At 37.4% G+C, this 21,208-nt stretch overlaps 2 protein-coding genes across 6 annotated transcripts; one reads left to right on the top strand and one right to left on the bottom strand.

The window, feature by feature from the left end:
• Positions 1–1,987: 1,987 nt before the first annotated feature.
• LOC144443824 (uncharacterized) lies at positions 1,988–11,498 on the top strand. Of its 5 annotated transcripts, none has more exons than XM_078133424.1 (7): positions 1,988–2,085; positions 5,229–5,374; positions 5,807–5,839; positions 6,142–6,201; positions 7,311–7,373; positions 8,730–9,030; positions 9,192–11,498. In XM_078133424.1, exons 2-7 carry the CDS (start codon positions 5,254–5,256, stop codon positions 9,301–9,303), a joined length of 690 nt encoding a protein of 229 aa, XP_077989550.1. In that variant the 5' UTR covers positions 1,988–2,085; positions 5,229–5,253; the 3' UTR covers positions 9,304–11,498. The 5 variants fall into 5 exon arrangements, with proteins under 5 accessions (XP_077989550.1, XP_077989647.1, XP_077989653.1 ...); XM_078133508.1 differs by having other exon boundaries at positions 2,004–2,086; positions 5,232–5,374; XM_078133521.1 differs by lacking the exon at positions 5,807–5,839.
• A 2,779-nt stretch (positions 11,499–14,277) lies between these two features.
• Positions 14,278–21,133, bottom strand: LOC144441984 (peroxisome assembly protein 26-like). The gene is made up of 5 exons (XM_078131259.1): positions 20,817–21,133; positions 18,989–19,135; positions 17,366–17,673; positions 15,301–15,450; positions 14,278–14,882 (listed from the first exon to the last, which is right to left on the bottom strand). The coding sequence occupies exons 1-5, from the start codon at positions 20,996–20,998 to the stop codon at positions 14,767–14,769; spliced, it is 903 nt and encodes a 300-aa protein (XP_077987385.1). The 5' UTR covers positions 20,999–21,133; the 3' UTR covers positions 14,278–14,766.
• Positions 21,134–21,208: the final 75 nt, after the last annotated feature.

Here is a 21,208-nt window from a genome sequence, read left to right as displayed (position 1 = left end):
AAACCTCCAGAAACATCCCCACCAAGTTTCATGCAGTTTCATGGTATAAGTTTTTGATCAAAATTGACAATTGTAGACCTATTAATTTGGATATCGTTGATGGTATCATCACCTTGTGAATACAGATTCATTTACACTTGCCAACATGCATTCCCCCTGAATTTCAGCCCAATCTGCTTTATATAGTAGTTTTGGAAATATAAATTTTTGACCAAAAAGACACATTTTAGACCTAATTTGCATATCACTGATGGGATCATAATTTAACGATGAGCAATTCTTAATCTAAACAATACTGACGTTGTAGTGAGTACAATTATGATATTTTACCATGTGAGGGCGTCATTACATTGGCTACATGTAAAACTTTGACATGACCGGTCGACCACATATGCTTTGCAGGGATAATTGATAGACTAGTAACTCCCCACACACAAACACTTCTGACGAACCCTCCATATGTCTCGGTTGCAAGTATTTCAACTCTTATTCCACGTATTTTTCACAAATAAAAATTGTGCAAGCAGAGACACTCCAAGTTCCATCAAAAGGTTGTGAAGAGGAATCTTTCGCTGTAGTCTCAACGGTATTACATTGTATTTCAGGTTTGATTGAGTCCGTCGGGTGTCCTCGGATCTGACGCTGAATATGACGCTGAATAAGACGCTATCTGAATCGGAATCTGACGCCAACTTTATACTCGTCCATATGTTTTCTACCTGCAGTACACAGGCATTTGTTTCCCGAGTTATGTCTCAGAATATTTCTATCAGAATACAATAAAATGACGATACTATCGTTAATATTGACGTATTTAGCCAACACTATATGAAAGGGGTAAAATTACACTTGTTTCTGTGATCGCGCAGATTTACTCACTGCGAACATGGCGAAAGAAGACACTCACTGGTATTGGGAAACAAATGCCTGTGCTGCAGTAGCGCCTAGTAGTAGTACAGGTACGTAGCTAGGCCCATAACTTTGTGATATTACAGCGTAGAGTACCAAGAGAAACTCCTCGTACAAATTATATTGCACATTATTTACATTTAATTAATTAATTAATTACTTGATTGACATTACATGTTTCTCTGAAGATGTGTTGTTTTATTGCAGAGGATTTTGTAATCATGTTGTTTCAGCAAGCCTTGAGTAGGAGGATCCGGAGTAGGATATACTTCAGTCAAAGTTAGGTTTCGTCTCGCTGCCAGTACAGACTTCGTGACATCATACACACGAAGTGCGCGCTGCTGAGAGGTGAGTGGCCGCGAAACGTTCGTGACAAACTCCGGTCTCAACCCCCCTCCCCCGTGATTTATGTCTAGTTCGTTATTGTTGGAAAAAAGTTATACTCACTAACTCAGTAAAGAAAAGATGAACTTTACTTTGATGTTAGGGGGGGGGGGGGTGAGTCACACATTAAAATCTGAGTAGTCTGTGGGCTACGACAATAATTGGGTTAAAAAAATGTGTTCTATCAGTCTTCTTACCTCACTTTGTTTTGTTTTGTTTTGTTTTGTTTTGTTTTGTTTTATTTTATTTTATTTTGTTTTGTTTGTATTGTTTTGTTTTGTTCGTTTGTTCCGGTTTATGTTTTTACTCGTAATTTTTAGTAGTGTATGTATTTTAATTTTTGTTAGTGCTACTCCTAACAATCTTTAATAGTGAGCCCCTGCCCCCTGATACATAAGGGATACATCATACATACAATAAATAAATAAATAAATAAATAAATAAATAAATAAATAAATAAAAGGATCCTATCTATCACTGTCAATAGTTGCATGGGTTAATTTACATATATACTTAATATTCACATTTTTTGTTTATATGTAAATATCGTATCGTATTTTCCACTCTCCCTATCGTATTATTTAAACGAATCCAGAGTCTGCTAATAAAATAGGTCAGGCGCTAGGCCTACTCGGAAGTAAACACACACACAGCGCTGTCCTTAATTTGCATAAAAATATCAGTCAAACTTTCGTATCGTGTGCAAACCACGTGTAAAAGGTTGGAAAATTGTTGCATTTGACACGAAAACAAAATTTCCGATCAAATTTGACGGGGGAATCTTGGTGAGAGGTAAGATTTATCGATATCAACATTTGCCTGAATGACCTATAGTCCCCTTGGCCTGTTTATAGAAGGTATTATGATTGTAATGTCTCACAATGTGTGTTTTGATTCTACTGTGTGTTGTCCTCTGTGAACTTGCTGGGTACCTAGATCGCCGCGGCATTGCGCATGTAAAAGGTTTTCACACAGGTCGAGATACTACTTCGTCAAACCAGTTAGTTTCGTACTTTTCATGTCGTTTTTTGACCCATTTTTAATGGGATGGAGTTAGTACTCCAAATCTTTGCAACAGTTGTAACCAGGAGTTACACGTGGGAAGTCCTCAAATGTTCTTTCAAACTCCATCGTTCCGTCTGTAAATTCCCGTCTCCCGCTTTTTTTTTTTTTTTTTACCTCATCGTCGTTGACAGCGGGTCAGTTCGTACACGATCCATATGTTCATGAAATTGTGTTCAATGTAGTCGTCTAGGCAACTTCTAATGACATTTTCTGCGTAGATAGTATTTCGCCACAGCCTAAAAATATTTCACAATGTTCTCGTAAAGATGTGTACATTTCATAGGAGATAGAATACAAGTGAACTATTTTGACCGTGACATGTCTTTGTCAATGTCATAATGATAGCGGGTATATACATGCCGTGGTGTTCACGCTTTTGGAGGTGGTGGGTGTTCTTAGTTGCTTGCTTGCCAGGCGGGAAGGGAGCAGAGTCAATACTTTATTAAGCATGATTGGTTTGAAAGGGCCACTGCAATTCTATTTGTCACTTTTCATCAAGTCAATAAAAAATAGCCACTTAACACATTTCTATATATCGTTGAGGAGAAAAGTGACCAAGAATAGTGAAAATCCCGTTAGAAACTATGCTGCTTCCACATTCATGACACCCTCTGCTGAGTGAGTATTTATATTTGCATATGAAAGCATTCCTGTTATGTCATCATAGTAGGAACCCATAACCTTGAACTTCACCCTCGTAACATGAATGGCTATGGAGGCTCAGTCACAACAAGTTCTAGAAACTGTATCTTTCGAACGGGACGGCGAATGTTCGTCAGATTTTTCAAGTGAAGAGGATCACAGCCTAGCTTTCATCTTTAACGGTGTTATTGAACCCTATTCCTTTGAACCAGACGGTACAAGTGAAAGTTCAACGGGTGGTTCTGACGATGAAGATCTTAACACTAACAGGCCACCTACACAAGATCAAGACAGACTTTTAAACAAGAATTGGCATTAAAGTTGTCTTTTATAGTGTCCTGTCTGGTACTATAGTATGTTTTTACAATGTGTTGTTGTGTAGTTGTGTTCCGCGGTATTCAATTCACTCCAGTGCTTTCTAACCAAAGTGGCACATCGAAAAAGAATGTTTGAGCGACAGCGACGCGATATGTCCTTTGTTACATACTTGTAATACAAATTGACCTTTGCTAGGTTTGGCTTCTTCACTTTGTAGAGGTTGACTTTGTTGTAAATGGAAACAGTTCGTCATACTAAAAGGCAATATTCAGGATGATAGAGTTTACATGCAGTATATTATCCATGTGTATCTTGTACATACATTTCGATGTGTCATCTACATAGTATTGCGGGCGGCAATGCACCAACGCAAATGCTCATATAATATCGTCTGGTTCGTCATGTTGCACATCACTGTTCTGTCACGTTCTACCTAAATACTCGTGAAGCAGGCCGGGAGGGGTACAGATTTCACCCTTCCCATTTCTATATGACGCATGCAGTAAATCAACATTTAATCATACATTCCTTTCATTAGGGGGCAGTATGAACATATTAGTGTAAAGAAAGAAACAGAATTGCAGTGGCCCTTTAAAATAGCTCGGTAACATTTCCTTTTACCCATCATGGAATTGTTACACGACAAATATATTGAAACGTTTTTAGGCTTTCACTGATTTTGTTCGATCCCACATGTGTTAATACAAGTATTTGTAAAAGTAAAGACTGATTGAGACTCGTGCAGAATGTGTTGCCCCTTGTCCAAGTGCCAGTGAAGTTGTAGACTTGGACATATTTGAGTAGTACAAAAGCAGAGTATTTCTTCACCTTGAAATAGGTTCATAAAGGCCGTCCAAATAATCAAGTTTTCATGATTAGTAAATGCTACTTTAAATTCAAATGTGATTTATATCTTGAAGCATGTGATTTGAGCATTGCAATGGTACCAATTACTTAAAAAGTATAAAATATTCAGGAAATGGCTGACATTTCCATGTGGTCACTGAACTATAGTAAAATAGTACTGAAAATAGAGGATGTGGAAGTGTGGGTCATTTGAATTGAATGTGTGTGACTGTTTAGAGTTGCACCTGTCTACAAAGTCATACATTCTCCTATCTAAAACACCTGTTAATTTATAATTAAAGTTTGGGTAAGGTCATTAATTATCATGCAAGTTTTGAAACATTCATTAAAAGTGTGCAATTGGAAGTGTTGTATTTGCATGAATTTAATGTAGCCTAACTCGTCTCAATAGACAGCTGATTGCAATGAGCAAAATGTAAAAAAAAATATGACCTGGCTGTTCTAATAGGATAGTCATCAGTACGTTACTGTGAGAATGAACAAGTTAAAGATTAACCCAAAATGTTGTCATTTGAATAATTTCTAAATTCATTACATATGGAAAGCTTTACCACATACATTGTATATGCCTAACACCTCCTCTGTTTATGTAAAAGGTTTGTGCACTTGTCCTCAAACTTAAAAGATTTGGTACACAAAACGTTCTTGAAATTAGTAAATATTTAGAAAGCTGTGCCTCAATTTGCATTTCTAATATGGGTTGTGACCGTCTCCTCGACAGGTTCATCTCATCCCTATGGTGTTAAAACTGTGCCTAAAATAAAAATGAAATTCCTCAACCCTTCAAACGTTGTGGAAATGTATTTCATTTTCATTAGTCATTTCGCATATTGATGTACACTTTGGCGAACGGCAGCCCCATGGAAGGCTTGATCATGTTCAACCAACATATTATGAATATATGCCTTTCAAGAGGTGGGTGGGGGTTCATATTGACCTTAAGTTTTGAACTGAGAATGTAGCAAATTGATGTACCTTAGAGGAAATTTTGTTTGATTTGCTGAAAAGATGAGTTATTTAATGTGACCAATGTTATTTTTCAGGAGAGAGAGAGAGAGTGGAGGAGAGATGAGTAGCAGAGATACTGAATGTTATAATTGTCACCGCTACGGGCATTACGCTCGTGACTGCAAAAGTCGTGGTGGTGGAGGAGGCGGCGGCGGACGTGGAAGAGGTGGTCGTCCTAAAGGTGAGACTTTGTGGGTGGATTGATTTGGTGGATTGCATGCGTTTCGTATTGATATTTTCATTCATGATGTCACCGGGACAGTCTGTCCTTCTCATACCATCATTTCACTTGCCTTACTATATTATCCATGTACATTTGAGAATTTGAACATGTCTCTTGAGTATGAAGCTTGTGAAGTTGAACACAGAAAGTGGAGTAGAGAAATGACAACCAATATTGCAATAAACAGACTGTTGACAAAAAGACTGCATGCTGGTATTTAAGACTTGATGTTTCTTAAGAATGCTACCACTTGTTTGTAAGATTGTTTCAAGGACTCCTCCACCTTTGCCTGATTTGAGTGGTCATATCTGAGGGCTTTGTAGCCCCATGATGATTTCCCCCTCTGTTACATTGCACAGTGTGACAAAATCACGGTGACTTTATTAATAGGTCCAGGTGGAAGGGGCCGTGGGGGTCTGAGAGGTAAGATTTGTTTGCTGTGTTGTTTATTTCTGTTCTAAAATTTTTTTTCTTTTTCTTTTCTTTTGGTTATCTTTTGACATATGTTGTGAACCATGGACAAGTCTATACCTTGTTGTATGTTGTACTTTGATGACAGGGTCTGTGATTATGTACTAGTGATTTTTCCCCCTGTCCGTGCTTCAAAGTAGTAGTGCATTGTACTCCTGTTTTTTAGTAGAAACAAAGTACCAATACTGTGTTTGTTTCTGTATTTGCTAAAACTCTTAGACAGTAGTTAATTGTTGCCCTATACTTCCCTACAGAGAAATGCTTCAAGTGCAACAAAGTTGGTCACTATGCTCGGGACTGTACTGCTGATGCAGGCAAGTTCTTACAAAAAAACACTGTATCTGAAAGCAAGGAATGATTTAGGGTTGGGGTAAGTTTGGTTGACAGTTTTGAGCAGTCGTGGCACTCTAGAAGTGAAGTAAAGGGTTAGTCATTGGTTTGTGAATTGGATTTGTGTGATTTCCCGGTTACACTTGTCAGGTTTGCAGCCATCATCACAACGATAGTTGCAGACCTGACTACCACCGTAGTCTGTGGTAAATTGCCTGTCTCTAAATGTGAGTGGTAAGGTCAAATGAATTTTTACTAGATGATAACAATCACCATAGTTTTCAAGTTGTAAAGACATGCACTTCCACAGTATGACCCGTGTAAAAACGTTAATCAGTGCCTCTGGTTTTATGTAAAGTTGATTGCTTTGAGAGCCCATCTTTCGGCTGACTGAAATCTGTTCTTAATGTTTGTTTATTGTGAATGCGCAAACTATGATTTGAAATAATGGTGTTCAGCATTTGAGGTTTCACTCATTTTGATGGTCTGGACTCCTGATTGAAGCTACCGAGTGTTCTTTCAGAGAACTAACGCATAACACTTGTGATTCATACAATTTCATCAGAATTCTTGGTTTGCTGTTGTCATCTGCAAATACATTTGCATAGCACTTAATACATCCACTGACCCTTGCATATTTCCGTTTTAAATTACATTTGGCAATCTTCCAATCAATGGAATTAAACTTGTGATGCATTATTTTCAACTGTGTCTGGATTTCTGTGTCAAGAGAGAAGCAGAATAAAACCAAAAAAAAAAACATTCCGTCCTGACCACTTTCATAGCATTTTGTTACAGATTCTTACGTCAGTGTGAGCATGGTGCATTAAAGCAGCTAACGAAACCAGCTTTTGCCATGAAATTTGCACACGTTTCCATGAAGCAAGACAAAAAATGACTGTCTTGTGTGTTCATTCAGTTGGCTTCAGGCTTCTTGCTTGTTAGTTTCTCCCACACTTACGAAGCATGGCTTTCCTTTTTGAGCTGCCTAACTCTGCAGGTGTAACCTTCAGCGTCTTGTGTTCGAGTTTCTGAATAGCCAGCCATCTTTCAACCAGTCGTGGATATTAACTCGGTGTGTTTCCTTTCACAGATACCTGCTATCGCTGCAATAGGAGTGGACACATTGCCCGAGACTGTCCAAATGCAAGCGAAGGTGAGTTTGTGTCAAGTTCAGAACTTTGTATACTGATTTCTGGTGATATGTGGGGGTGTGATGCGTGTTAATATATAGACATTGGAGAATCTCAAAAGGTTTTGTGTGGTTGTATTGGCCACATTTCACTGAAATGGGCAGTTATTCAATACAGTAGTGTACTAGCTGTTAATCTGTGGTCATCTTCTTTTTGATCGTGATTAGATTCATATCAGACCCCAAAAAATAGCCCTTAATGTCCCAACATCTTTTATTTTGTTTTCTTTTCATAAGGGAAATGCATACTAGGGTTTAATGTGTAGTTCAGCCCTCACCATGTTTTGTCTGCTTTTCCTCTGGCTTGTGCAACATAAAGGAATGACGTTGTGTTTATCAGCCTTTACAAGGTTGTTCACACCTTATCAGCCTTTTCTATGTTTCAAAATGTTTATGGCATTTTTAGTCCCCAATGGGCATGGCCTGGAGGGAGTTTATACGTCGAGTTCTGTCCGTCTGTCCATCCGTCTATCCGTGTGTGCCTGCATTCACCCTCATATCTCTAGCTTGCACCAACCGATTTCAACCAAACCTAGTACAAAAGTAACATACTATGTGAGACATATGCACGTCACTTTGTTTTGTGATGGAATCAGATAATGTCAAATGCAGCCATATTTGTTGTTTAATTTCACAGTATGCATCATAATTCAGAGGTATAATGCACAGTGATTCCATTCATGTGCCTGCTGTATTATCATATATGAGCTTTCATTTTATTTTGACCTTGAAAGTCTTCAAGGTCAAACAGCCAAGTTTGAATTATGTTCACACCTTTTTGAATCAAACATTTCAAGTGATGACGATTTAATCATGACATGTTCGACTGAAGCATATGCATGTTACTTAGTTTCGTGACATTTAACGTGCATAGCAAAATAGTGGCCATATTTGTGATATACAACACATTTTGCCTGTTATCTCCAAATGTTTGAACACACATGGACACCATTGAAGTGTCTACCCTCATGTTATCAATGAGCTTTCAAATACGATAACCTTTGACCCCAAAGTGAAATTATCAAACTTTTTCTTTCAAAGCTCCCTCAATTTGAATACACAGACTATTTAAATGTCAATACCATACGCAAAATTGTGATGTTTTGTATCAAGAGAGCATCATTCAAATTTGCATAATAACTTTGGAATACAAAACACCAGTTTGGGACTCTGTCTTCAGTAAAGACTTAAGATAATACATATATCCTAACTAACTGATGATCGTGCCTTCACCGGAATTAGTTCTTGATTACACTGATTTTTCATGTTCGTGTGAGCTGATTTAACATGAGAGTATTTTCCTGATTTTATCTTGCATAGACTTATGTTACAACTGTAGCCAGAGTGGGCATTTAGCCCGTGACTGTACTGAACAACGTAGTGAGAGTAGTCGTACCTGCTACAGCTGTGGACAAACTGGTCATATTTCTCGCGACTGTGACAGAAGTGGTGGTGGCGGCGGCGGCGGTGGTGGTCGAGGTTCCGATGACAAGACCTGCTACAACTGTGGCAAACTGGGACACCTTGCTCGTGACTGCCCAGAGGGTGGAGTGATGAATAGTGGTGGCGGTGGCGGCGGTAGCCGTGATAGTGAAGGCGGTGGTGGCCAGACCTGCTACAAGTAGGTGTTATTGTGCTTTGATTATGCTAGATGAGTGTCGTATGTCTTTCATTACATTGTTACATTGTTCATTACGTTGTATAGCTTTGTTACATAGTTCATTACATTGTTATATAGTTTTGTTACATGGTTACATTTATTTTCCTTCTCATCATTTGTAGGTGTGGTCAGGTTGGTCATTACGCCCGCAACTGCTCCAGTGAGGACTCCAATAACTGCTACAAGTGTGGTTTACCTGGTCACTATGCGCGTGAATGTGGCGTCACCGCTTGAAAGCCTTCACGATGACTGAAGGATTATGAAGCCTATCTTACAGTAGTCAGAGTGACCAGTACCAGTTGCAGTAAGTCAGGGGGCACAGGAGTTTATGTTTTGGTCAGAGAGCAATTTCTTCTTTACAAAAAAAAAGGGGGCAACATTATAAGAAACAGGTGACAGCCTGATTCTAGATTTCGACATTTAGAACTGGTAAAAACTGGCTGGTCCAGGCTGAAGTGAGATATGGTGTAGTCTTTAAAGAAACTGTATTTGTTGCATAAACATTCAGTTAACCCATACCAAGTGTTATAATCATTATATGCGAGTAGTTTTCTAGATTTTCCTTCTGTTTTTGATAGCCCTGTTTTAGGGTTCCCACTGTTTTCTTGTTTTATTTCTTGCTCTCGAGTGATTTGTAGAAGCCAAACCACCGTAGAATGACAGACGTCATTTTCAAAATATTACAAACAAGGTACCTTTAGTAAAGAGTTTTAGTAGGTAAGGTGTTCATATGTTGAAAGATGTCTGTACAACAATGAGGAAAAAATGATTAAATTGATGATAGAACTTTGCACAATTGCAAATCATTTCTGATGTGTTAATTTTGTAAGAATTTTGAAGAAGATCGGTATTCAGAGTTGCTGGAGAGAAATCAACTGATGTGTGTTTATTGTGTAAGAAGTGTTATGTTTGACACAGCGAATTATGAATTACCTAGTTGGAAAAACAATGGATGCGGAGCATTAGCTAGTTTTCATTTGAAGGAATGAGTTGATGGAAGACAAGTCCTGATCAGTGGAGTCAAGGCTGTCAGTTATACTAAATAAACATCTGAAGTGTTGTACATGTGGCCTGTCTTGATAGTTGCCCCCTGTTGCTGACTGGTGATGTTGAGAAGTTGAGAACTTAAAAAAAAAAAAATTCATGAGGAGAGGAATCAACCAAAAGCATTTAAAGCCACTTGCTTGGCATTTTTTGAGACCATGTCTATTATTTGTGTAGGCATTATGGAGTAAGGAGGAGGGGAAAAGATGTTTTGAGTTTTACACGCACATTAAAGAGACCATCGTGTCCAACCAATCAGTCCCTCCGTGACGGAACATTTGTTTAGATAATCAGTCGATGACGATGTTTTGTATAATCTAAGTGTCATCTGAATGCACTTGTATCAGAGCATTGGTCGGTAATATTTAGTGCCTTCATTTATTAAAGGGTGAAATTAATCCAACATTGTACGGTTGTTAACAAGACAAATCTAGATGTACAAATATATGTAGTGGAAAACTTGATTAATTCAGGGGGTTCATTTATGCTGGCTGGTGTAATAGCTCACGGCCATTGTTACATTATCTTCAGCGTTCGATTAATTTCGCATACAGCAGTTCGAACTTATATCAGAAGAAAAGAAGATGGAAGCATCAATGAATCCCTTGTTTTTGTTTTTTAGTTACTTAGATCCTATACTACCAAATAACATGGGTTGTTGTTTTTCCCCTCCCAGTATGTTTACATGTAGGACGGGCGAAAACAATACAAGTTGGGTGTGAGATAGTCGTGTAGGTTCTTGGGCATGTTTATTAACTGGACTTATATCATGCTTAAAAAAATTTCCCTTTACTGGTAAAAGAAAAACCCACCAAGGGGTGTCATCCATGTATTTTGTTTGACAATTCATTTATTTATGATCTTGTTAAATTCTTTTGTTCCGGATTTCATACATACATACATATAATTTTGTAGTCAAGTTTTGGTGATGGTTCTGCACAGTTCGACTGTCAACTATATGAAGGGTATTTTGTCATAAAATTTATTGAAGATATTTCTACATTGAAAAGTTTGTGTTTTAGAAAAAATTATGTAGCCAGCCATAAGGCCGATTACTTTATAAATTAGCTTTGTCAAGGAAAGAGAAAGACTCACGAGAAGCAGCTGTTCACTTTGCATTATGAATATTATCGAAGTACTATAACCGATTTAAACAAGGTTGACTCAATACATTTCTTACTATGTGGTTTTTTTGTTGGTTTATTTTGCCATGTTACATGGACTGCATGTCACTCACCACCAATGTTTTGGGGGTTAAAGAGGAGAATTGAGATCTTTTCATCGTTGAGAATGAAAGTCCCTTGTGATACTGAGAATTGTTGGGGAATTTCTGTACTTGGAAGATACTTTATTTTGCTTTTTGTAAAATGAAATAAATATGAGAGCATCAAACTATTGTGACTTGTCTTCTGTATGACAGTAGCCTACATGTAGACTTGGACTAGCGCTACCACTTTGTTATCCCAGCTCACGTTTTGATTTTCACTATTCTTCGTCTATGATGCTAGCCATGTCACACTGGTCTAGAAGCCACACTCATAACGTGTGCAAATATGCAATTTGAATAAGGTTGTGTTTCCATGACAACACAATTGCGGTTTCATCATGTGACCAGATAGTCTGTAAGGTACGCCGTGACGGGGCGCCCTCAACCATCGGCCGAGATGAGGGCGAAACGTCACGACGTATCTTACAGTCTAGTGACCAGATTGTGTGATTCAAATGTCTAATTATGTGTTTGACCAATCACGCTTCATATATAGGAATGCCACTTGAGACTAGCTCTGAATGGTTGGCAAGAGTAGACTTGTAACAGAAAATTCAAAAAATCTCAGGTTGGGGTAGCGGAATAGGGTAGTAGTGATAGTAGTTCAAGTATACAGGTAGTTAAGCATGACAACTCTATTAGTGCCAACAGTGGCTGGGATTTTATATGTGCTGTGTTCCTGATACATTGATCTTAATACCCCCCCCCCCCCCCCAACATTAATTAAGTTTGGGTTTTTTTGTGTGCTGTGCTGTGTTTCTGATGTCGACCTTGATGACCCCCCCCCCCCCCCCCCCCCCAGTAGTGAACTATTCAATTGTGACATGTTAGCTCTGTGATCACCCTCTAGTGCTATTTATTATAGGATGGCATTGTATGTGAGCTGTGTTTCTGATACATAGGAGCTGGAAAACTCTAGTACTAAGAGTGGCATGTGCAGTATGTATGGTGTGATCACCCTGTAGTAGTATCGTGATATTTAAAGGGAGGTGAAGATCCGTGAATGGAGTTAAATATCTGAATGGGTGCACTGAATTATATCTATTAAGTCCTTGTTAATAACTCTCGGGGCACGTGAAGATTTATGAGATTCAACATAGATTCATAGTTCTGGTGTGTACAGTTCACTTCTAAAATTGTTTATTGATAAAGCATGAGTGACAGTGGACTAACATGGTCATAGAGTCAATCACACTGCCATTACATTTACAGTTTTTAAAGAACATTATTATTTCACTATTATATGCCCAGGATAATTAAATGATGCCATCAACAGACTACAATTTGATATTAAGTTCATTTATTGCACGAATTCGGCTAAAAAATACAAAATGTGTATCTGCTGATAATTATTCAATAGTACTGATTTCAATACGACTTGCATTGAGGGAGATGCATGTTGGGGGGTTTATCAAAATCGGGGATTGGGAATTTTGGTCAAGGTATATATACCAGTAGAACATTTCACTAGTTTCTGATTTGAGGAAAATGTTCTTTAGGACAATTTGAACTTCAATACAACCACATACTAGTAAAAAGGAGAAATGCTACAATGTCTTGTGACTGATGATTCACTTGACCAAAGCAGATTGCTTAATCACACATGTCTGTGGTGCCCATCTGATTCAAAAAAGGTAACTTCATCTCTAACAAACATCTTGTCTCTAGTAATAACATGATTACCGGTAGTTGTCGGTGGCCTAGTGGTTAAACCACTTGCCTCTTACCACTGCAGTCAGGGTTCGAAACCCCATTTCAGGGTTCAATTAAATTTACCACGCTGTAAGTAAGAAGAGTGTCGTTCAGTTTGACTCTACTGAACAACGCAGGTTTTCCCCGGGTACTCCGGTTTCCTCCTGCATTAACACTGAACCCATGAGGGATGGCCCTCACTGGACTTCTTGGGAGACAAGTGTTTATATACTTAAAGAACTATCCAGTATAAATAAAGATTAGTTGACAGTTCTGACTGGTAAGAAATGTTATTGAACTTGTATGAAAGTTTACATAAGTCATTTATTACCACATGTTGATATTGGGTGGTCATTGACAGTGAGATTTGAGTTGTCATCCAGTGTTTACACTACCTTGAGTACAGGTTGATTATATGCACATAACCAAGACATTGCTAATACCCACTGGTATAATCTACCAAATGTAATTTACTTTGCGTCGTCATAGTTTGCTGATAGTGTGCTTTCCATAGTAGTAAATATCCACTAGGCATGTTATCAACTTCCTCTTTAGGACTTGCACTTTTCGAACAGTTGCATTTACAGGGTTGCCACCAATGTCCAGTCCCCTCTTGACAACAGATGAAATTTTTTTGTTGTGGGTCAAAATGATAGAAACAGTTTTCTTGTTAGTCACCAAACAGTAAAGGGATATTCACCTCAGTTTGGTGCATCACTAAATATTGGTGTGTGTCAGTGACATGTTAAATTGGCATAGAGGGCGCACTGGTAACCAGACACAACATGGAGATGACATGAGTGCCACAAGCGCAGTAGTAGTCTGTATTCTGGCAAATCAATGCACATGACAGCAGAATTATAAATGTTTTTTCTATAGGTCTGCCAGACAACTGTTTTTATGCACTTTCACACTTATCTTTCAATCCCTAATCCAAAGTGGGTCTTTAACAGCTGTGGTTCAACGTTTAATAGAAATGGTAAGTAAATAGTAATACTATGTTCTTGTTCCATGACCAAGGGTTCTTCTTACTTACAAGTAATGTTTTGCTCGTTCAGGTCGGCAGGCTTTGTCAAACTGTCCATTTACTGGCTTTACTGCTAGGCGGTGTAGTGGCAATGACGTGATCACAAAGATGATGCAATTGTATGCCCCCTCGTCCCTGTTCATGCTATTCCCCCCCCCCCCCCCCCCCCTTGTCTTCTGATGTGGAGAGATTCTATGCCTGGATAACCTGTCCCGTTCTCTGTTGACATTAGCAGAGTTTCAATCGATGATATCATCGCCACTACACTGCCCAGCAGTAAAACCAGCAAACAGGCAGTTTGACAAAGCCTGCTGACATAAATAGGCAAAAATTTACTCGTAAGTAATAAGAATCCTTGGTCATGATACAAGAATGTATTATTACTATCTTTTACCAACCAAATGGACATGTCTAAGTAAGTAAAATTGATTTCCTCATGGGTTCATAGCTGGTTCTTACAAACACAGATATAATTAGCTTACAAAATTCACAACAAATATGTACACCTTGAACCTGACATACATGATCATCATGTAGATAACTAAATTTCTCAACTGAGGATTTTTATAAAATTAAGCACCATATGTTTCTTCAGTTTTGATTACAAGATAATCCTGAGAATAATTAAGAATTGTTAAAAGTGGTGAAATTACTGAAGCACACCACATTAATGTCCGAACTGCTGAGAGGTACTGGCAACATGGTATGGAGCAAACATGGATTTCCAGATGCGTACAATACCACGCCAAAGCTGGGATGCATATGCAAGTCCAGACACGGTATCTAATGAGAGAGAAATTGTACAAGAGACATAGTTACTATTAATCAAATATAGTGTGTTGAAAATAAGAAGTCCATTGATGTGTGTACATTGTGGTCTTTCTCAGCTTTATGACATCTGCACTCACTCACTCACTCACTCACTCACTCACTAAATTAAAAGTTATTGTAAAGTTTCCAGCTAAGATAAAAAACATAGCTACGAAAACTTCACATTTCTTTCCATCACTGGGGACAAAAAAAATCTTCCTTGAAACTTCAAATTCCTTGTAAGCTTCACACAGATGAAGATGAGATGAAAACAAATATGCTGCTAATACACATTCACGCAGTAAGATTGCTTTCCAAACATTTGATATACTGGTAAATTACTAAAACATTAGAACATGACTTTTCTTATCTCCTAGACATGATTACTCACCTAAGTTTGTCTTAAACAAGATGAGATACAGGAAAACTGCAACTACTGCCAGTCTTTTGATGAATGTGAAATTTGCAAATGGAATAGAGCTGAAAAGATGTTGGCCTAACTTCTGTATACTGGCATTGAATCCTTTGGGAAAGACCACACCTGTAACAGTTAACAATATTTAGATTTGCTGTTACAATAGCAGTATTTTTGTTAATGTTTTTTTTTCTACTTCTTTGTCTTTAAACAATTCAAATTTTTCATTCCTTAAATGACAAAAATAAATTTTTGCATATTTTGACCTCTGATGATAAACTTCCCTTTGGCAAAAATTTTCTTGTTGATGAAAACAGTCCTCCAACAGTTGGGTAAAGGATTGTATTGTATTCACTTTATTTCTGTATGTTATTTTTTGTATGTTTTACCATGTTTTCTATGGTATATTGTTATGCAACAAAGATTGTAAGTATACAGGTATGGTATATCATGTTCCTGAATAGAAGCCTTTAGGGTCCATCAAGTAAGTTACCATAGAACAAGTACATGGCATGTAAAAAATGTACACAGTAACTAATCAACTCAAAGATAATGTTAATTTATGGGAAATTCAGATGTTAATCAAAACACTATCAGAGCAGATCCAATTCTCAGTATCTGAAATAGAATATTACTGCCTAGGCACATCATAAAAAATAGCGACACCATAACTTCCACTCCATGCACTTCACATGCATTACTATAGGCGAGTATGAGAATAAGTCGACTTTTATTGTTCTATTTTGACCATCTAGCACGAGGTAAAATGCTATTGCAAATACTTAGAATTAATGACACACATATCATATGTACAAAACAACACAGACTTGTATGAAGTACACTGGAAACTTGGAAGTATGGTTGAATAAAGTGGAGCATAATCTTGGAGTGAACTACATCAAACTTACTAGTATATCACCACATTTAGAAAGGCGCGATATACCAGATTTACGCATTGTTTGCTTGCTATTGATATCCCAATGAGAACACACAAGTATAGGAAATTAGGCATTTTTGTAGTCAGTCTGTCTTAGAATATGATTTTATCACACCTACAGTTACTGAGTGCTTTTGCTAAGATCTGAGAACCCAAGTACAAAAGGAATCTGGTAACGCTTGCATATATTCCCATACCGTGTATCATCAATTTGGCAAGGATTTCGATAGGTAAAACCAAGCTCCAAATTAGCAGGACTTCTAAACATTGTATCGAGACTCCCAAATTAGCAGTAGTAAAGGGTATATAGACTATTAAACATTGTATGTTACTGTGACTACCAAATTAGCAATAGTCCATGGCACATAGACTATTAAACACTGTATCTAGACTACCAAATTAGCAGTAGTCCAAGGTACATAGACTACCAAACATTGTATCTAAACTATCAAATTAGCAGTAGTAAAGGGTATATAGACTACTAAACATTGTATCTAGACAACCAAATTAGCAGTTGTCCAGGACACATAGACTACTAAACATTGTATCTAGACTACCAAATTAGCAGTAGTCCAAGACATGGACTCCTAAACATTATAACTAGACTATCAAATATATGATGTGGTAGTCTTTTAGACCAAAGGAAATTATTAGAAAACTGTAGCTGAAACAAATCACTTGGCTAAAATCTGATTACAAAGCATAGAAGTTAAATTTGCATCGTCATAAACCACAGCCTCTTTTACAGCACCATCTAAAATGCCAATGGGCACCGGTTAGGCACTTGTTATTTTGCAGCGTTGCAGAAGAAATAACAGCTCTGGTTTGCGAGAATGTAAATTTGAGCCCTATGAAGTACCTGGGGAACACAGGTAGATTTTACCTACTTATCACCTTAAAACAACATGGAATAAAGAATTGCTTTCTTATTTGATTTCATTTCATGTTAATACTAGAATGTTATAATGATAATCTGACAGACAAATAAACTAAAATAGTTTTATTCCTTACTTGTCTTCTTCCACTATCAATACTTACAGAGAAAATATTTTGTCATTATAAAAATTGTAATTTTTACTTCAGTTGAATCAAGTATTTTGTTACCTTTTCCCTCATTTTGTTGATCTTTCCCAGCTCCATCCTGCTCCGTAGTTTTCTCCTGGGCCACAGCATTTTCAAATTTCTTAACAAATTTGATGATTGCAATTTTCCTGTCGATGTTGACGACCGTGTCGCTGTCTGCGAGACGTATGGCTTCACTACATTTCATCTGTGGGAGTAGGATGTTGAGAATGTACACTTCTAATATTCCAGGATATGCCGGCAAACGTTGGTTGGGTGGAAATTTCTTCCATTCCCGAAATACTGGTTCTGCTGTCTCAAAATCTTCAAACTTCCCATAGAGAAGAATACTGTTATGAAAGAAGAGTTTAAAGGACATTTAAGAAAAGTAAAATGAAAAGTACTGTGCTCACATTAAAATGCAATAAATTTGTAAAGAACTTTTTTAGACTCCAGCGAAATACAGCAAAATATGAAAGCATTACCATTCCTAGAGCTTTTGACTAGAGTCTCTAGTCTTGTTCATCTACTGCCAATTGTTGGCATAATAAGGGATCGTTTTTCTCTTTACCTCAAAAAAAAAAAGGTAATTTTCGGGAGAAATATTGTTTCCTCATCTTTGGACGTAAAAAGATGGATACTTTTAGCAAAATTTAAATCATGAAACATAATTGGAGGCACTAAGATATAATGGAGTCCTAAAAGTTGACAAGAATTCAACAACTTCGATGTGGAAAGACATTTCTTTCCTATGGAAACAGGCACTGGATATGAATGTTCCCTCGTGCAAGCTGTCATATAAAAGGTAAAGTTTTATACTTTTGTGCTTGACTGAAAGATTTGTTATTGTGGGGGGCTTGATAAATCATTCTCAACATCCTCGATGCATGGTTAGTAATGTCAGTAAATGGACAGCAACCATATGAATAGGCAAGCACAGTATTGTGTTTTCAAACCCTAACTCTCTGTAGGTCAATTGCAAAGAGTCATGGTGAGCTTCAAAAAATGTTGATCACTTTTAAAAAATACATGTCAACAAAAGATGTCTGTACAATCAAGGAAAAAGTCATTCACTTCTATGGCTCCAGTCTAGGTTGGTTTAGTCTAGTTCCTATACTTGTCGACATTCTGTGCGATCACTATCCTCTCTGCAGATGATCGTGTAATCATAACACGTATAGGAAACTAGACTAAGGACAGTTCGGTAGAAATTCTCCAGGAATAAGGTATACCGTGTTTCATGATACTCTCTCTGTTAGATTTAACTGAAAGATCAGCCATTTTGGGTGCTCTTCTCAGGAGAGATGAGAAGGATGCCCTGACGACATATTTTTACAGTGTATTTACTGAATATAACTAATTTACTATGTGTGTGTGCTTTGAATTCATTTGTCTTAAGATCACAGTGATGGTTGTTAGATGGTACGAGAGCATGTAGTGAATACAAATTCTCTTGTGGCATACAGAAATTGTACCAAGAAATAAAATGCCAGTCTATCAGAGTGTACTAGTATGTAAAAGTAACACAAATATACAAACTGTATTCAATGTTGTCTGTGAACCATACCAATGTTACTATTACAATCATAGATATACCACTATTCTGTCTCGTTTTACATTACTCACACTAGCCTTTATCTACAATTAACCTTTGTACAACCTTACCATATTTGTATTAGTTTTGCAGGCAGATGTCTAATACCATGATAACATTCTTTCAGAAAAGGTAGTACTTGTTGGTGCTGACTAGTTTCACCATAGGCCTGCACAATCAGGATACAGAGAGATTCCACCAAGTCTGACAAATATGGCCTACCAAAGGAGAAAAAACCATTATCATATACAACTTTTCTTTACAACACATTTCTGGTCTAACAAGATGATCAGATTTGATCCCATCTATTTCAGAAATAAAATACTCAGGAAGCAAAAGAAAATGATGGGAAATGGATATTGAAGGTACCAGCACAATTGCTTTCCAATCTGTTGTTTATTACACATGCACCATTGTGCACACATACAAGTGGTATTTGCACTGTGGTGCAATACTGGAAAACATTATTGCATACTTGCATGTACATAATATCCAAATTGCACAGTGCCATTTTTACCAAACTGTGTTGTTTTGGATAAACATATTTAATAGTAACAGAACCCCCATTCCATGCGAGTTCAAGTGTGTGTACTCAGGGGTATTTGTACTTGTGCTTGCAGTGTTTTCTTGCTGCACATTCACTGGCAATATGTTCATGAAAGTATGGCTGTATAGAACCCTGCAAATACCAAGGGAAGCCTGGCATGCTTGCACTTGCGCCTCAGGTTCCATAGTACTGAACAGTTACCTAAACTTTGAAAACCCAATAGTTATAGAAAAGTTGGCCACATAGCTGAATCCTGCATTGTTGGAATGTCATGGCATATTCACTTTTCAAATGGGATAATTTACCAAATAATTTTGTAAACAACTAGTGGCTATCTTTTTCATATTCAAAGACTTGACAGATAAAAGATAAAATCTAAAGTACAATATTTTTTTGGCACAGATTTTAGCAAATTTGAAAAGATATAATCAATGATAATAGTGATAACTTCAAAGAGATTAGTTAGAAATGATAGATGATTTAAGATAGGACATAATAAAGTAATAGGGGCGTATATGTGTATGATTATTTTAATGGCTATGAAACTTTCACCCCAGTAATTGGCTATGAAGTTTGCAATTTTGCATAATTAAATTTAGTCATGTTTAACAGACACTTGGTGGTTCTTAGCATAAAAGAGGCTGTGGTTTATTATGACAATGCTGACAAGGATGATCTCGGCAATCTTTAGATTAGGATCTATCATGGGATTAATTAATTGATTTTGATGAGATCATCCTCTTCTTTAAACAGAACAGGTTAAGTAACAGAGAACACAGATGGAGAGTACACTTTCTGACTTCCCAAATATACTACTGTGATAAAGCTGCCAAGAATATGAGCTACTGTTAGACTTTCAGCATCTGGTTCATGTTGTTTATCAAAATTAAAAAAAAAAAAAAAAAAAAAAAAAAAAACATTCTCTCATTTGACAATTCGTTAGAGTTCCTATTCCTTGCAATTTTTGTTTTGGCTTTTACACTGTAGAGCGGCTTCTCTTTAAGTATGTTCATAACTGCATTACTTTATAATAATTTACTTTTTTATCAATAATTTAATTATCATCCTGCAGGGGTTTGTTTAGCCTGAAGTCTTGGCTTGAAAATGTAGTCAAGTCAGTATGTCGACTCAGATAGCCACGACCATGGCTGAAAGAGTTGAAATAAATTGACATAAATAACTATTACGGGTAAAACTAAAATCACTTGACTTAGCCGTATTAAAGAAGAAGAACAAATTATGATAACTATGCCCCCCCCCCCCCGACGCCCTCCTCAAATTCTCCTCCTCTACACTATTACCACTTCGCTTTCAATCCACTAAAAGGTGAAGAACATAGTCTTAACTCTTACAATAAATTCTCTGACCCTCCTCTGTCACGTTCAGCAAGTTTCTGATATTGTTTAGCTTTCGTTATCACATCAGTACAGTGTTGCAGCACCTGCGAAAAGTGTCTGAACATGAGCTGAGTATTGCCCTTTTCCACCACCCCTCGGAACTCCTGAAAGCACTCAACTTCGAGTTCATTAGACATGGCTGAGCTATCTAACTTGTGGGACTGTAGTTATCACAGTCGCCGTTATCTGCTTGAAGACTTGAGTCATTTGTATGACAACGGAAACAGGAATCTGTGCTGCAGATAATAGTATGCACCGCCGTGCGATGTGTGTTGTATCCGAGTAATTCTGAGTGTGAAATACTGATCATATGTTTCACTTCCTGTTGACTAGCCAACTAAGTTCGA

Source organism: Glandiceps talaboti, chromosome 1, assembly GCF_964340395.1.
Source record: "Glandiceps talaboti chromosome 1, keGlaTala1.1, whole genome shotgun sequence".
NCBI classification, from domain to species: domain Eukaryota; kingdom Metazoa; phylum Hemichordata; class Enteropneusta; family Spengelidae; genus Glandiceps; species Glandiceps talaboti.
This window is presented reverse-complemented; position numbering and strand designations above follow the sequence as displayed.

Coding starts and splice junctions, on each gene's coding strand:
- LOC144443824 (XM_078133424.1), top strand. CDS start 5,254: ATGAGTAGCAGAGATACTGAATGTTATAATTGTCACCGCTACGGGCAT. Junction 5,840..6,141: donor GGGCCGTGGGGGTCTGAGAG/GTAAGATTTGTT, acceptor ACTTCCCTACAG/AGAAATGCTTCAAGTGCAAC. Junction 7,374..8,729: donor CTGTCCAAATGCAAGCGAAG/GTGAGTTTGTGT, acceptor TATCTTGCATAG/ACTTATGTTACAACTGTAGC.
- LOC144441984 (XM_078131259.1), bottom strand. CDS start 20,998: ATGTCTAATGAACTCGAAGTTGAGTGCTTTCAGGAGTTCCGAGGGGTG. Junction 19,136..20,816: donor GGAGGGTCAGAGAATTTATT/GTAAGAGTTAAG, acceptor CTCCTTTGGTAG/GCCATATTTGTCAGACTTGG. Junction 17,674..18,988: donor GCAAAACTAATACAAATATG/GTAAGGTTGTAC, acceptor CTTTCATAACAG/TATTCTTCTCTATGGGAAGT.